Raw genomic sequence first — 15,905 nt, 5'->3', positions numbered from 1 at the left:
ATAATTTCCCAAATTCAAAGATATCAAAAAGAGCTTGTTCAAATAATGTATACTCAAATTGTTTAAATAAAATGAACAAAATCTGATACAAGTATGTTAGAACATGAAAAAATCATTCCATTTCTTCAAAATCCCCAGAACAAAAAACAAATTCGCAAACCCCTATTTTTGTCATTATAGGGTTTTTGAAAAAAAAAGAAAAAGAAGTGAGAAAACAAAAATGTGGAGAAAAGAGAAGAAAAAAGAAAGGGTGTTTTGCATGCTCCTTGAAGAATTTCAGTGAAGTGAGGGTGAGAGCACCGTCAAATGAGAGCAAGTACTGTAAGAGCAGAGATTACTTTTTTGGTATAATGAGTGAAGAAAGTATTTTATTTTTTAGGGTTTCATAAATAAAATAATAAATTAAAAAAAATAAAATTAGGTAGGTGGGTTAACCCGGCTCACCACGGGTTCAACCCGCATGAGCCGGGTCTAAATGAGCCGGGTTGAAATCTGATTCGTATATAATTGGGTTGTATTTTTCAAACTCAACCCGGCCCGAACCCGTGACGGGCCGGGTTAGCTCGCGGGTTGTGACCCATTTTGACGGCTCTATCCGCGGGTAAAATCCGTGGTGGGTAGTTACTACCCGCAGATATTTACTCCCAGCGGATAACGGGTAGTGGATATTTTAGTACCTGCTTCTAAACGAGTCGGTAGTATACTACCCGACCCATGGGTACCCGTTACCCGAAAAAAAAAATTATATATTTTTTATTAAATTTAATTATAAATTAAATTTTATTTTATTTTATTAAGTTAAATTTAATAAAAATTAAATTTTAATTTATATTTAATTTATAAAATATTATATATATATATATATATATATATATATATATTGTAATTTTATTTAAATTTTATTTTAAAATGTATAAAATATTTTTTTTATTTTTTGCAGGTATCTACGGGTACTCGCGGGTTTTAAAATACCAGTGAGTATTTTTTAAATGGGTACCCGGCGGATAGCGGGTCGGGTAGCAGGTAGAATTTTATCCGGCGGGTCGGGTTGCAGGTAGGCACTATCTGTGCCCGACCCGACCCGTTGTCATCCCTAGTCAAAGTTATGATAAATATAACAATTATCCAATATAATGTAAAGCTTTAACTTTACAGTTATCTAAAATAACCATAGGATTTAAATTTTGTATACAATTAGTTCAAAACTATCTACATTATGAATAGAAATAATCTAAAAAGCTGCATCATCTCCATTTAATGTCTGTTCTGGGGAAACCTCGTCTCCCTCTGCTCACACTCACAAGATGATCATTGCAAAGAAAATAACACATCACATACAAAACACAAACACAAATACAAATAATAGGGTAAGCTAGTTTAAATAAAAGAGAAAATCATATATTCATTAACTATATTCCATACAATCATACAAGTTCATTCACATTGCAAACCCTTTATGCATGACACTACACTGACTCTAACCGTTCGGACTTAGAATGAATACCGAGCTATGGCGGGTTGTGCACTTGTGGTGGCCTCTACTACTTTGCAAAGTCATTGCCATGGGTTTCACCCTACCACACACACAAGGTCAGTCTGTTACCGCGCAACAGACCTCCAAGTAGCGCCTACAGTAGGACCTCCCACTAGTCTCACCACATGAATCAATCCTTTATATTTGAAAATGAAAGATCATTGGAGTTTTAGGATATCCTCCAATACTGAGCTCCCTCTATTCAGTCGAAACATAATTGTATCTCATCGAGAGATTTCACTTTGAAACTTACTTATACCACCTTGAAATCATACTTTCGTTCACTTTGAATCAACATTCATATCTTTGATACTCTTATAATTCCATACACATTCATACATAGTACATAATGAATCAAAACATCATTCAAACCCATCAAGAACATGGAAGAAAATGGCAAACTAAAATTTGGACTATTCGCTGAGTGAATAAAACTGACAGTGATCCTAGACCTCAACCATTCGCTTAGCGAACCCATTCACTGAAGGAAAGTCATCAGATAGATTACCTACCTGCAGAACAAAATTTGCAAAATTATCCTATACCAAGTTTACCAATTCCAACTATTTTTCTCAACTTCTAACCCTTCTAAATTGTGTTATACACCTAATTAGACTTGAACAAGTGTTCTTAACCCTTACTAACATCAATCTAAAGAGTTTTCTAGCCCTATTCCACTTCAAAACCTCCAAAACGCCAACTTATAAACCCGAATATCAATCTACCACTTTTGTCACATATTTAATCAAATAAGTAGTTCTCACAAGTCACAATGACTTAACGAAGCTATTACAACTGACCATTTGATCCTCTAATCCATAATTCTCATTTTAACTACTTCACTTCCTAACAACAAGTCCTAAACTAATGTAAACTATGTTTATACAACCTCATACCCTCTTATAACAGATTTCCTCCCATTTTGACACTTAATTATGATCCAAAACAACTCCTAACCAAGACCAACTGCAACAAAACAATACACCAACCATTTCTCACTGTTTCCTTATCAACATCTCAAATATGAACCAATTAACCTACAACCAAGATTACCCTTTTTCTTCCAACCATACAATCCGTATCAAACACTTCCTCAACATAATTTCCACATCTCAAACATGCATGCACACAGATTCAAACAATTTTACATCATACATCATCACACAAATCATCAATATTACCCAATTAACTCAATTATCACTAATATCAAACAACATTTTCATTCAAACAGTTTAATACTCGTATACTATCAAACTTACACCAGATACTTCAATTAAAAGTAATTAACTAGCTTCTCTTACCTTAGAGAAATACAACACTGCTCTAGAAAACCCCGATTGATGCTTGCACTGCAAGGAAATTATACAAAAACATACAACTCACTGATTGGTGATAGGAGACCAACCTCAAAACCTAATTGAAGTTAAGAATTAAAGGGAAAGGCTACTTAACACATGCAAACAGAAATCATTGCATGATCAAGGTTCAAGAACTTGAGAAGAAAGAGGGAAACAAACTTACCGACTCAAACCAGGAAATTGATCGGTAGGAATTGTATCCCTCAACGCCAGGATCGTTTAGGCACTTCCTGGTCGTCGAATAGATAACCCAATAGTGAGAAAGAGTAGAGAGAAGTCAGAGAGTTTATAAAATTCTATTTATATTATAAGATTATTTAAAAATAAATCACTCGATCTCATTATTTTAATATATATATCTACTTTAAACTTTATTTTATAAATTCTCACAATAATCATTCATTTTTAAAAAGTATTTTTACTTTCAGTAATTTGTGCAAAATTATAATTAGGACATGGTACATATTTAACAAAAAAAAATATATTAAATACGATTTAAACATGGTTTCACATAAATATATTAAAAAGGTTTAAACCCTTTAGTTGTCCCTATTTTTGGGCGCCCCTTTTTATTAAAATTTCCAATTGGGTACTGACCAGAGCTAATTTCGATCAATTAAGCCATTTCCGTTAAATTTAGTTAACAGAGTGAACTTTTTGAACAACAAGGAGGATGAGTTGTTCATTTTTGTAAAGGTGGCGTTTTTAGTGTTGAAACGTGACATGAATTAGAGATGACACATGGAATTATTTAAAATGTAATAATTTAAAATAAGGTAGTTATGAAATATGATTTAGGGTTAAATGAAATTGAATTTGGGATTGAATTTAAGAATAAAAAGTATATTTGCATTAAATAAAGATATTCAAATGAAAGGAAAAAGGTGCAGTAAGAGAGTAACAACGGGTGCTTCACTTCTCTAAGATTCCCTGCCATAAAAACGCAGTCGCGATAGTGTCTCTAGTCACAAGTTTGCATTATGTTCTCTATGGTTCCTTCGATTTCATTAACCTGAAAAACATACAATGTACTTGAAAGACGGTTATTGCCTCTTACTAAAACATCGCAAACCGTCAATCCCCTTCGTGCTCCCCACGGGCCACCTCGAGCCACCACCCTCATCCCCCACACCCGAGCCCCACGTCGCCCAAGCGTTGCACCGCGAGTCTGACGTCACGCGTGCTCTCCAATACTTCCAACATGTGGTCACTTCCAAGGCCTTCAAGCACACGCCTTTAACCTACCACATCATGATCGAGAAACTCGGAAGCAGCAATGTCGAAATCGACAACATTCACTATCTCCTTCAGCAGATGAAAATCGAAGGCGTGCCCTGCTCTGAGGGCTTGTTCACATGCGTTTTGAACTCTTACAAGAGAGATGGGTTGGGCGAGCGGGCTTTGAAGTTGTTTCACAGGATCAAGGAGTTTGGGGGAGGCCGAGATGACAAAGGGTAGGGGAGGCTGAGATGAAAGAGGCTTCTGATGCACTCTCCTCTCAGATTTGTACTCGAAATTGAATCCCAAATTCAATTTCATTTAACCCTAAATCTCTAAATCATAAATTCAATTTCATTTAACCCTAAATCTCTAAATCATGTTCAGAACTACCTTATTTTAAAATATTACATTTTAAATAATTTCACATTTCATCTCTGATCCATGCCACGTTTCAACACTAAAAACGAAATCGTCACCTTTACAGAAATGAACAGTTCATCCTCCCTGTTGTACAAAAAGTTCACTCTGTTAATTAAATTTAACAGAAAGGACTTAATTGATCGAAATTAGCTCTTATGAGGACCCAATTAAAAATTTTAATAAGAAGAGGATTAAATTGGGAAACCGCCCCAAAAATAAGAACAATTAAAGGGTTTAAACCTATTAAAAATAAAGAAAAAGAGAATAAATAAAAAACCATGACAGAAAAAAAAAATTAAAAAATAAAGTTCTAAAACTTTCATGAGACAAAGGAATTTGATAAGAAATAAAACATGTAAATTTCAGATGTTATAAAATATTTTAAGATTGTTAAAAAAATTATAAATATTCTAAAATTACAATAAAGGAGAAATATAAACATTAGGACCGGGCAAAAATAACTGATCTGTACTATACTATTTTATGATTCAGTTTTTTAAAATTGAACTTATCACAGTTTCAGTTCACTTAACTGTGAGAACTGTATCTACTCTTTCCTCTTATCTAATCCCCGTTCAACTGTTTCGTCTTATCAAGAAAACTTTATCTAATAACAAAATATTAATAAAAGAAATCATTCACATAAAAAATTAAATAATAGTATTTTATCGATAAACACATATTACTTTTAAAATAATAATATTTTAAGTAATAAAAATAAAATATATTTTTTATATCTAACTTTATTAAATGATTAAGTAATAGAAATCATAAAAGAAAAAAAGACTATATATAAAAAATAATAGTTTAAACATATTATATTATTTAACATATTATTGAATATGTAAATATATGTTAAATTTTTTTTTAATGATATTAAAATGTATGTAAGAGTACACACTAAAATAACTATTTATTTTAAAAATCAACTTACTTTAAAATAAATATCAATATTATTATTTTTAAATGATACTAAAACTAAAAATATTTTTTAACGTTAAATTTTATTAAATAACTATATAATGAAATATCATTAAAAAATAGTAATATTATAGTTAATATTATAGAAATATCAAATGACAAAAAAATTAACAAACGTTTACTAAGAGTAACTTTTCTAGTATGATCTTTTATTATATTATAATAATTAATAAATATTAGTTTAATTTTACATAATGAAATATAAATAATAAATAATTGATTAATAAAACAATTTTATGAGGCAACAAAACAAATATAAATAAAAAATTATTTTAAAATAAAATAAGTAGATAAAAAGATAAAATAAGTTATATATACATATAAAACAAAAAAATATAAATAAAAAATTAAAAAAATAAATATAAAAGTAAAATAATATTCATGACAAAATAAATATAAAATAAAAAAATAAAAAATAAAAAATAAATAATTTCCATAAACATATAATAATATAAGAAATATAAATAAAATAGAAAACTATAATATCAAATAATTAAAAAATTAATTTGTAAGATACTTATGAATAAGATAAAATAAATATTAAAATAAAATTCAATTAAAAAAAACATGTATTATTATATTATTCAGTTTAAAAACTAGTACAATTCAATTTAAGATTAGTACAATTCAGTTTAAAATTAGTATAGTTAGTAATTCAGTTCAGTTTATATTGTAATTTAGTACAATTTAGTATAGTTCAGTTCAATTCAGTGCAGTTTTATAAAAAAAAAAAACCAGTTTAGTTCAATTTGTCTGAACTGTCTTACAATTCAATCTAGTTTAGACAAATTAATTTTTAGTTATTACAGATTTTAGTAATACAGTGTAGTTGAATTCTATTTGTCCACCCCTAATAAAGATAAAGAAACACATATATTAAAATAACTTTCCTTATGTCACTTTTAAAATAATTGGAAGTATCTTCACATATTACTTTAAATGCATGTAATGATTATAATTATATTCATATTGCATGTTTTGATAGTGTATTTGACAAAATTAATGAGAGAAAAACATTACATGAAAAAGAAAAACCTCTAACATTTTACTTCCAAAAACACATATTTTATGTACCCGCTTGAATATGTTACATCCAATATGTGAAGGTTGTTATTACTTTATTATTTTTTTCTTTTCTAAATTAAGAAATTATCTATGTTTATTGATTTTTTAAGGATGGTCTATGTACATAATTAAGAAATAACCATTAATCAAATTAATTATACCAATCATCGTATTAATGAGATAAAAATGTGATATTTACGGATTAGAGAATAAATTTGAAGAGAGGGAATAAATATATTCAAAAAGATGAAGAGAGGATTGTGTGGTTGTTTAGGTTAAGAGATTTAAAGGAATAGAGAAAGAGATTTAAAATAAAAGCTCAGTTTATGAATAATGTGATGGATGTATAAATCAAAGAAATATTTTATTTGATAAAAATAAATTATTACTAATTTACTTTTTATATAAAAATGTAATATAAATTTAAATATAAGTGATGGGAATTACGTTAAAATAAATTTGAATTTGTTGTTTATAATAAAAAAAAATTAAAATTAGAAAAATAAAATTAAAATTTATGAAAAAAGTTATAAGAATAAATTTCAAATACATTATCTTAAATAATTTATTTTATATTATTATTAAAATTATTTTTAGTATTAATATTAATATAATTATAATCTGTTATTATTAATATTAATTGCAATTATTAATATTAATGTTATTATTATTAATATTATTATTAATAGAATTATTTTTATTATCATTAATATTAATAATATTTTAAGAAAGAGATATTGGAATAACAATATGATGAAAAAACGAAAAAAAGTAAAAAAAAATGAAATTTATGATAATTTTATCAAAAAATAATTCAAAATAACAATTATCATTAAAAAATTAATTAAAATAATTATATTATAAAGGGTAAAATTGAAATTTCAAATGTCTATAGAAAGAAGATAATCATATTTATAATAAAAATTATTATTATTATTATTATAATATATAATTACAACAAGAAAAATCATCGTTATCTACTACCAAAATTTATATGTAATTTCAAAAATCTGTATGTTGTAAAATAATATTCATATATAAAATGGTGATATGTAATACTTGAAATTACATATGGATTTTAGTTTCTCACATACGGATTCTATCTTTAAGTAAAATTTTCGCTATATCGATAAATAAAATCTATTTATAACTTGCTTTTTATGATTTGTATGTAATACATATTTTACATTATGATTAAAATTTGTATGTAAATACTTATAACAATTTTTTTATAGTGGATAATCATCTTAGAATTATTACAATCTCAGATAAATTGTATAATTGTTTTATTTTGTGTGTAAAAATCATATTCTCGTTTAAGTTCATAAGAAATGAATTTCGTTATAATAGAAGTGATTCTAATATTACAAAAAAATTTATTCAGTATAAATTGATTCTGATTTTTTTTAATAGTTATAATTGATTTTTCGAGTCCTTATATAATATTTAAAATCAATTCCACTCATTATTTAATGTGTTTGGAATTGATTCTACATCTTCATGATCAATTCCATACCAATCACAATATACTAAGATCGATTCTTTCTCTATCTTAGATAGTCAAGATTGTGTGTTTTTTTTTTCATCGATTCTAATTCTCATTCATTCTCTCATCATCCTTATCTTAAATTAAATTAAAGTGAAAGATAATTTCATCTTCACTAAAAGTTGCATAATACATTATTCCACATTTCATCTCTATATGTGGATTTGAACTCTTTCCCTCGCTCGCAAATTTTCGTTTCAAATATTCCAAAACAAACATGTGACGTATTTGCAAATGTATCATAATCACAAGTTGACTTTAATAGTAGTATCCCAAAACAAACACAACTTAGATATTATCATTACTCTCGTGTTCACACTTAAAATTATATGGGTTGAACTCTTTTATAAACTTAGACTTGATTGTTTAAACGCAAATGGAATTTCTGGTTTAAGTTAGAGTGTTTTGAGAGTGTTTTACTCTTATACTTATCAATTGAGATTCCATTTGAAAAGTGGTGTGTTATTTCTATCTCTTTCAATAATCAATTTTCCATTTTCCTGTACAACTTGTGTTTCTACTTTATTTTTCTTGAGTATCAAATCATGACAACGCTTATTCTAAATGAAAAAACTTGCTACGAACTGTAATGTAATAAATAACGACTAATAATGAAGGTAGGTTGGTTCACTGTCACGCATGATGACGAAGGGACTGAAATGAGTCTCTTATCCTACAACACAGTCATAGTCTCTCTCTTTTTCCAAATGCTTCTATTTATCCCTCAATGAAATTAAATATTATTATTTGACGTAGCCGCCTGATAGGACAATTTAATAAAATTCCTATTTATATGCCGTAAGAAACAGTTACGATTTAAAATAAGGCCAATTACAAATAAGTACACCTTATGCACAAAAGAAAGAAACTGGAGATTAGAATTATAACTTTGGAATTTAAAAGTTCTTTTAAAAATGAAATTATAACTCTAAGGTTACAATTAATGAAATTAAACTAATTAATATTCGAATCATAATTTTATAACAAGTCTTGAAATATATTGAACAAGCTTTTTTCGTAAAGTGTTGGTGAAAATGATTCCATCGTAAGACCAGGAATGTGTTAAGGGTCTTTCATAGCGCTTATTAAGAATTTAATGTTTTAACTTTTCCTCCATGTTTAAGGTCAAAGAGTAGGAATGTCTCAAGATGTCTTTCCCAAAGAAATTCTATTCTGATCGGTGATAGTGACATAATAGCCGCATTGGTACATTGATAGCTGCTTACTAAAACATTAATTGCATTATTGTATACCTACAGGATCGTTAGCATTATAATGAGACATGAATAGATACAAAACAAAAATCGATTTTAATAATTACGTAATAGAATTAATTTTGATTGTTCTGCGAAAGTCCCTCTTCTAATATCTTGTGTCTAAAGAAAAATAACATACTTTAATAACTTATTTACTGATGCAGTCCTACAATCATTTTGGACAAAAATCAATTTAAACACAATTTATACCGCCACGATGCAATAGCCGAAGATTTGACTACATGAAAAAACGAGATCGATGCTGAAAAATACAATATATGCCCTTCTAAAATACCTCTTGATGCATCATCATCATCATCCTAAGGAACTGTTAATGTAATAAGACCAACTTTATACAATGGCTGAGATAACAAGTAACTCTGTCGGTGAGATGATTTGGGAGGGAAAAGAGTAAGTAAAAAGAACATTAAAAAAGGATTACCAGAAGAAGTCCAAGTGTCCCAAATTTATCCATCACCCAAACTCACTAATCAGTGGGGAGCTAAAGGACAACATACAAGAGAGAAACAACAAGACACAAACGTCCTCAAAAGCTGGTGCCCGGGATGATTAATTAGGCATCTGAAGTAGGCGAGTCAAATGATGGTAGAAGCCAGCCCTTCGACTGAGCATGCTCCACGTAGAAGCCAAATTTCTCCTTTGCGTTTGGAATGTCCAGAGCCAGATCATCAAGACCATCCTTTATTCGGGTGAAACCTTTAGTCATCTGATTAATGGTGATCAGGCCCTCACTATAGCACTCCTGCAGCAGATCTAGCATTCGATCATTTTTTTTCTCCATGGCCATAATCAATGCTTTCTTCACTACCTCGTGGTTAAAGAAAGGCATTCCTAGGTCACGGATACATTGGCAAGCTTCACTGACAACCCCTCCACTTTCGTACTCTTCCAAGAGCTTCATGATCTTGTCCTTCGCATCCTCCACGGCCCATCCCGTGCCTCCACCCCAGCATCTCAATAGCCTCTCTCCAGCATGACGAGCAGCTATGAGTGACCGAGCCATACGCACAGTTTCACTACCGCTGCATTTTGGTGGCAACCTGCTGCCAATTTCTTCCAAATTCAGCGGGGCCAATACATCGTCAATAACAGCCCGAGCCAAAAACAGAGCAAGCTCATTTGAAGCGTCCAGTATATCCAGTGCTGTATCTTCCGCAGTTTCCAGAAGCATAACAAAACCATTAACTATATCCTCAGTTGAGAATATCTCTATGTGAAGTGCAGATAGAAGTACAGATGCCATTTCCTTTTCTCTGTTCTTTCGGTCCATAGCCAGAGTAATTAACCTCTTCAAAAATATCGGGTTATATTCAGGAGCACCAAGATCTTCAAGACTTCGAATCAGTTCAGGGATGTCATCAGAAAGAAAATACTCATGAATCATAGTTACACATTCCTTTTTGTACTTCCTCACCTCCTCGTCTTCAACTTGTATTTCACCATCTTCAGTTGCAGGTTTGCTAAGTGAAGCATCAAGCCATCCCTCGGATATTGCCCTGGGGACAAATGACTGAAACAGTGCCTTAGCTGATGGAATATCAAGAGCAAGATCATCTAGGGATTCTGCTAAACGAGAAAAACCCTTCACCATTTGGCTGGAACTAACAAGTCCTTCTTCTGCTGCTTCTTTTAATAATTTTAACATTAGAGGTTCTGCTGAACGAATCTCCATGGCAAGTACCAAAGCCCTCTTAACAACCTCATGATGGAAGAATGAAACCCCCAACTCACGTATGCACCTACAGGCTTCCAATGTGTCACCACTATCCACATATTCTCTAAGTAAATCAGTTATCTTCTTCTTCACTTCTTCAACAGTTATATGAGTGCTACCACCCCATCGCCTTTCCACAAGCTCTGCATGGTGTGGAGCTGAGAGATAACTCTTTTCAGCAGTCTGGATTACCTGAACTCCCTTGGAAGACTCTGGAAGAGCCTTCATTGCCCTGGCAAGAAAGGCTGGAGGAAGAATGTCATCAACAACAGCCCGTGCCAAGAATAATGCAAGGATATCAACTGCATCCAGTATATCCACAGCAAGATCATCAGCAGATTCGAGAAGAATAAAAAACCCATCCCTGATCTGTGCAGGGCTGATGACATCAGCATACAATGCAGAAAGTAGAACAGAAGCCATTTCTTTCTCCTTATCGTGTCTGTCCATTGCCAAGGACACAAGGCGTTTAATGAAGTATGGATAATATTCACTTGAGCCAAGTTCTCTGAGGTCCGATGCTGCCAATTCCACATCCCCATTACTGAAATATTCCTCTATGATGGATACCACTGCTTTCTTGAATTCATCCAAGGGGTCAGTAACAGTAGATCCAACTAGTTGATAGGGTTCCTGTAAATAGTAAGAGTTTGTAAACCAATTTGTGTTGTGAGCTTATTTATGCAATCCATTGGTAATATCCATGCAAAAATTGGAAAAAGTAAAGCAGGAAGCAAATACAGTTTAAAAGAAATTTATGAAAAACGAATGAGGGAACTAAAGTTCTACTACTACAAGCATTTATCAAATTTCCATGCATCATAAATGTTGTCACAAACAACCAACAAAATATAGAAAGAAGTTTACCTCGCCGCTGTCATAATTTGGATCATTCCGATCTATGTGAGAAACAACATCAGTATCAAGCAATTTCCCCCAAGTGCCCTTACCACCAGCACCATCTGCATCCCCAAGATAAAGAGAATTAAATTACCAAATGAAGACCATAATAAACCCAAAAGAAGATTCTATCATCAGATATTGATACTGCAAAAGAAAGCTGCAAGCAAGGAAAGGCTCAAATCACCAACTGATACCATGACCTTCAACACAAAATTAAAAGAAAAAACTAAAACCATCAGTCAGAACTACAAAAAGAGTTCACTTGGTAATTTCATGTAGACCACTTTTCTTTTTAATTAGATAATGAAAGTCAATATATGTAACATTTTGTAATGCTGTTCATACCAAAGATATTACTGAATGTCAGGGAAAACTTATTTCTACGAAAGTAATACTTTTCTCCCTAAAAAAATTCCCAAGAAATCCGGGGAAAATGATAAATTTCTAAAAGTAAGCATAATCCAAACAAGTAAAACTATAAGCTGATTAGATAGTTGAGGCCAGTGCTGTTGGAAATTTTAATTAACAGAAGTAAAATGAGATCAGCCCCAAATTCTGCAGAAGGGAAAGGAAATAATTATATCAAGACGAAGATACCAGCAAAACCCATTTTTAAACACAAGTATCATTGGCTGTAATTTATTCTAAAATTAAAAAATTGTGAAAGTCTCTCTTTATTTCAGAAGCTCCAGCTCATGATTTTGTAGTTTGTATTAGAGTGTATATCAAAAGCTTAAGATATGAATAAAAAGCACAAGATATACAAAAGTTTATCAAAATAAGATGAAATAGATAAATGTAGGAGGAATTTAGTAACATTTGAATGTAAGTGCAATATATTTATTCAATGTTAAAATCTAATGATATTTTATTGTTGAGTTGCATTCATGTCTCCTCACAATATATAAGACTGGCATCCTGGAAGCAAGTAACATAATAGTCAACGAGGCACCTCACTTTTAAAATTAGTGCATAAAGTTCAAAAAAACTTTCTTCTGTCAATCGGCCCCCATAAGGAAGGCTAAACCACAGCAGCTAGTCCCTAATACTTATAAAATTAATACCTTACCAACCTACAGCCATAATTAAAATTTTTTAACAAGGACTAGCAAACAATTAAGTATTAGCCAACAAAAAATAAACATGCGCAGCATCAAAAAATTAAAAATTAATCATATCTGAAACAAGCTAATCCCACAAATAATTCAAAAACCCAGACCTGTTGACCTTTTTTCCTGAGTAAATATTCAAAAGTCTGAGCCTATATATGATGTAATTAACTCAACAGAGCAAGCGTACCCGTGATACACATAGCATGTTATTCCACTCAAAACAAAACATGTAAAGGACATTAACTCACCTTTCTTCACCCGCCCATACTTCCCTGAGTGTGACCGACGCACATGCCTCACAGCTATCCCAGAGGTTTGTGCCTTACCACCAGCTGGGGCTTTCACATGATGGTCGGAAATCAAGGTCGACGGGGATTTTGGAGACGAAGACAGATTCTCAGCATTTTGGCTCGCAATTTTTAGCAGTTCCCTCTGCCCGTCCGTCAGAAACCCCTCGTTCGAAGCCATTTAAACAAAGATCCAAAAACAAGCCAAACCTATAGAGATGCTATTTCACCAGTTAATCCCATCACTTCACAACGATACACTAAGCGCGCTTCAGTTCAAAACTACGGCAATTTCGCAACGAATTGAAAACCACTCTCAACTAAACAACGAAACAATGCACATAACCAAATACGAAATATCGAATATTCTCGATTAACTCCAACTTATTTATTATAAACTGCAAGAAATAATGACGGATAGAAAAAAGAAAAAACACACACACACACACATCCGTAATCATAAAGCATTTCCGTCTTCGCCAAGCGTCACTTAACAATATCAACGCCAAACAAACAGAGCGTCTCGTTTTACTTTCAATACAAAATATACCAAACATAAGCATGCCAATGAATCACATGAGAAAAGCAATAGCAAATCAAATAAATAAAAAAAACGGAAACAAAAACGAAAAAAATAGAAAGATAAACAAGTAAAGAAGACGAACCAGTAACTGCAAAGTGCAAACAGGAATCGGATTCTTCTGTTCTTGGCCCGGATCTCGAGCCAAGACAGGAGAAGCAACCGGATTTTGCGAATCGAAACGTAGGAGGCGAAGTGAGTAAGATCCAGAGAGGAGCGAGGTTGGGAGAAGAAACCCTAAACGGCGACGCGGCGCGGTGGTGTAATCGGAGAGAGTGAGTGAGTGTGTAGAAGTGAATCGGTGGAAAGTGAGACGCAAGAAGAGGAGAGAAATGGATGAGAACGAAAAAGAATGGGTCGGAAAAGAGAAGGGTTATATAGGGAGGCTACGATTACCTGTACACGTCACCAGTGGGCGAGGTTTTTGGGTTTGGGCCTTTTCTATTCAACTATTGTTGTTCTGTTCTGTTTACACGTGGCGCTTCCTCTACAGGCTAATGCCAATCTAAATTATGTGCCCTCACTCTCTTCTTTCCCACTTTCCTATTCTTATTATTAACCCTAACCTACTCTGCTCCGACCACATCCATTTTATGCATTTTGTTTTCACAGAGTCGTGTTCTACTACCATACGCACAAATCTATTCATGCCGTTTTTGTAACGAATCTTCTTCTCACATGCTTTTAGCTTCTAAACTCTTTACACATATCAATTAATTAATTAATTAATATATTTATAAAAATGCTAATAAATTATTATTATTATTATTATTACAAGTACCTTACATTTTAGATTTTCCATCCTTAGCTAATATCAAAATGTGGATATGATCTTCTGTGATTAATTTTTCCGACTTGGAGAATAATCGGCTTATCTATCTTTTAAACATGTATCACTTTATTTCTATATAGATACGTTGCAACTGGCTAAGCTAAGCTAAACGTTTTCATAATCATACTCTGGTTTTGATAATACAGTTGGACCGGTAAATTCAACCTACTTCCCTCTGTTCAAGTCTCGGTTTCGGAATGTTAAAACTCTGTCACGTAACCTGGGTTGTTCCATTCTCATGATTCTTGAAAGTTCAAAAAAAAGATATTAATTATTATTAGTGATATATTTCATAATTTTTTCTATTTAGTGTTTTTACATTAAAAAAATGTTGTGTTTATTTATTTTGTATATTATTTAAATAAGGAATAATTGATTTAGATTTTATTTTCACTTGTTATTTTGTGTCATTTTTTCAACAACTAATATCAAAGCTTCAATTAGAAGCTTTGTATTGTGTTTTAAAGATGGAAGGTAGTGATGATGTTTAAAGAACTATTTATTGGATTTTATTAATTATTTATAATGGAAAATCTTATACAAAAGATTTTATATTTTGTAAAGACTTGTGTGATTCTATTGACGAATAATGTTATTGCATTATTAAATATAAATATATAAATAAAATAAATATGGATAGAATAGCTATAAAATAAATAAATAAAATATATAGGATGATTTCTCACTCTTAACGTAACAACTATTAATAATGTATAAGATACTCCAAATTATCCAATCCAAATTCTCTTTCTTTTTTTTTTCTCTTTCCCTTCTCTCTTTTTGCTTTCTTTTCCATTATTTCCTCCATTTCTTCTTTTCCTCCTCCTTTTAAGTCTTTGCATAACTTCAATATTTATTATTGCAATTTTTTTGTTTACTTTTCTTTTTTAATTGTTATAACTTACACGTTTTTATTTGATTACGTTTATATATAAACATATAAGCATCTAATTCCCTTCCTTTTTATTACAAATTAATAATTTATATTTAATTAATCATTATTATTATTATTATTTTAGTTAGTAATTTAATATTCTTATTTTTGAAATTAATTTAATTAATTAATTTTATTTAT

General features: G+C 31.1%; 1 protein-coding gene across 2 annotated transcripts; it reads right to left on the bottom strand.

Annotated features, from left to right (window-relative positions):
• Positions 1–9,571: 9,571 nt before the first annotated feature.
• Positions 9,572–14,223, bottom strand: LOC106768530 (programmed cell death protein 4). 2 transcript variants are annotated; one of them, XM_014653724.2, is made up of 4 exons: positions 14,084–14,223; positions 13,380–13,639; positions 11,984–12,078; positions 9,572–11,749 (listed from the first exon to the last, which is right to left on the bottom strand). In XM_014653724.2, exons 2-4 carry the CDS (start codon positions 13,597–13,599, stop codon positions 9,956–9,958), a joined length of 2,109 nt encoding a protein of 702 aa, XP_014509210.1. In that variant the 5' UTR covers positions 13,600–13,639; positions 14,084–14,223; the 3' UTR covers positions 9,572–9,955. The 2 variants fall into 2 exon arrangements, with proteins under 2 accessions (XP_014509210.1, XP_014509209.1); XM_014653723.2 differs by having other exon boundaries at positions 13,380–13,628; positions 14,084–14,216.
• Between the last annotated feature and the right edge of the window lie 1,682 nt (positions 14,224–15,905).

The sequence above is a fragment of the Vigna radiata genome, chromosome 7 (assembly GCF_000741045.1).
Source record: "Vigna radiata var. radiata cultivar VC1973A chromosome 7, Vradiata_ver6, whole genome shotgun sequence".
NCBI lineage: Eukaryota > Viridiplantae > Streptophyta > Magnoliopsida > Fabales > Fabaceae > Vigna > Vigna radiata.
Note: the sequence above shows the minus strand (reverse complement) of the source record. Positions and strands in the feature narration are given on the sequence as shown.

Bases quoted from the DNA above. Each gene is read 5' to 3' on its own strand.
- LOC106768530 (XM_014653724.2), bottom strand. From the start codon at position 13,599: ATGGCTTCGAACGAGGGGTTTCTGACGGACGGGCAGAGGGAACTGCTA. The intron at 12,079-13,379 runs GTGAGTTAATGT...TTGGGGATGCAG, and splicing joins GTATGGGCGGGTGAAGAAAG to ATGGTGCTGGTGGTAAGGGC. The intron at 11,750-11,983 runs GTAAACTTCTTT...TACTATTTACAG, and splicing joins CAAATTATGACAGCGGCGAG to GAACCCTATCAACTAGTTGG.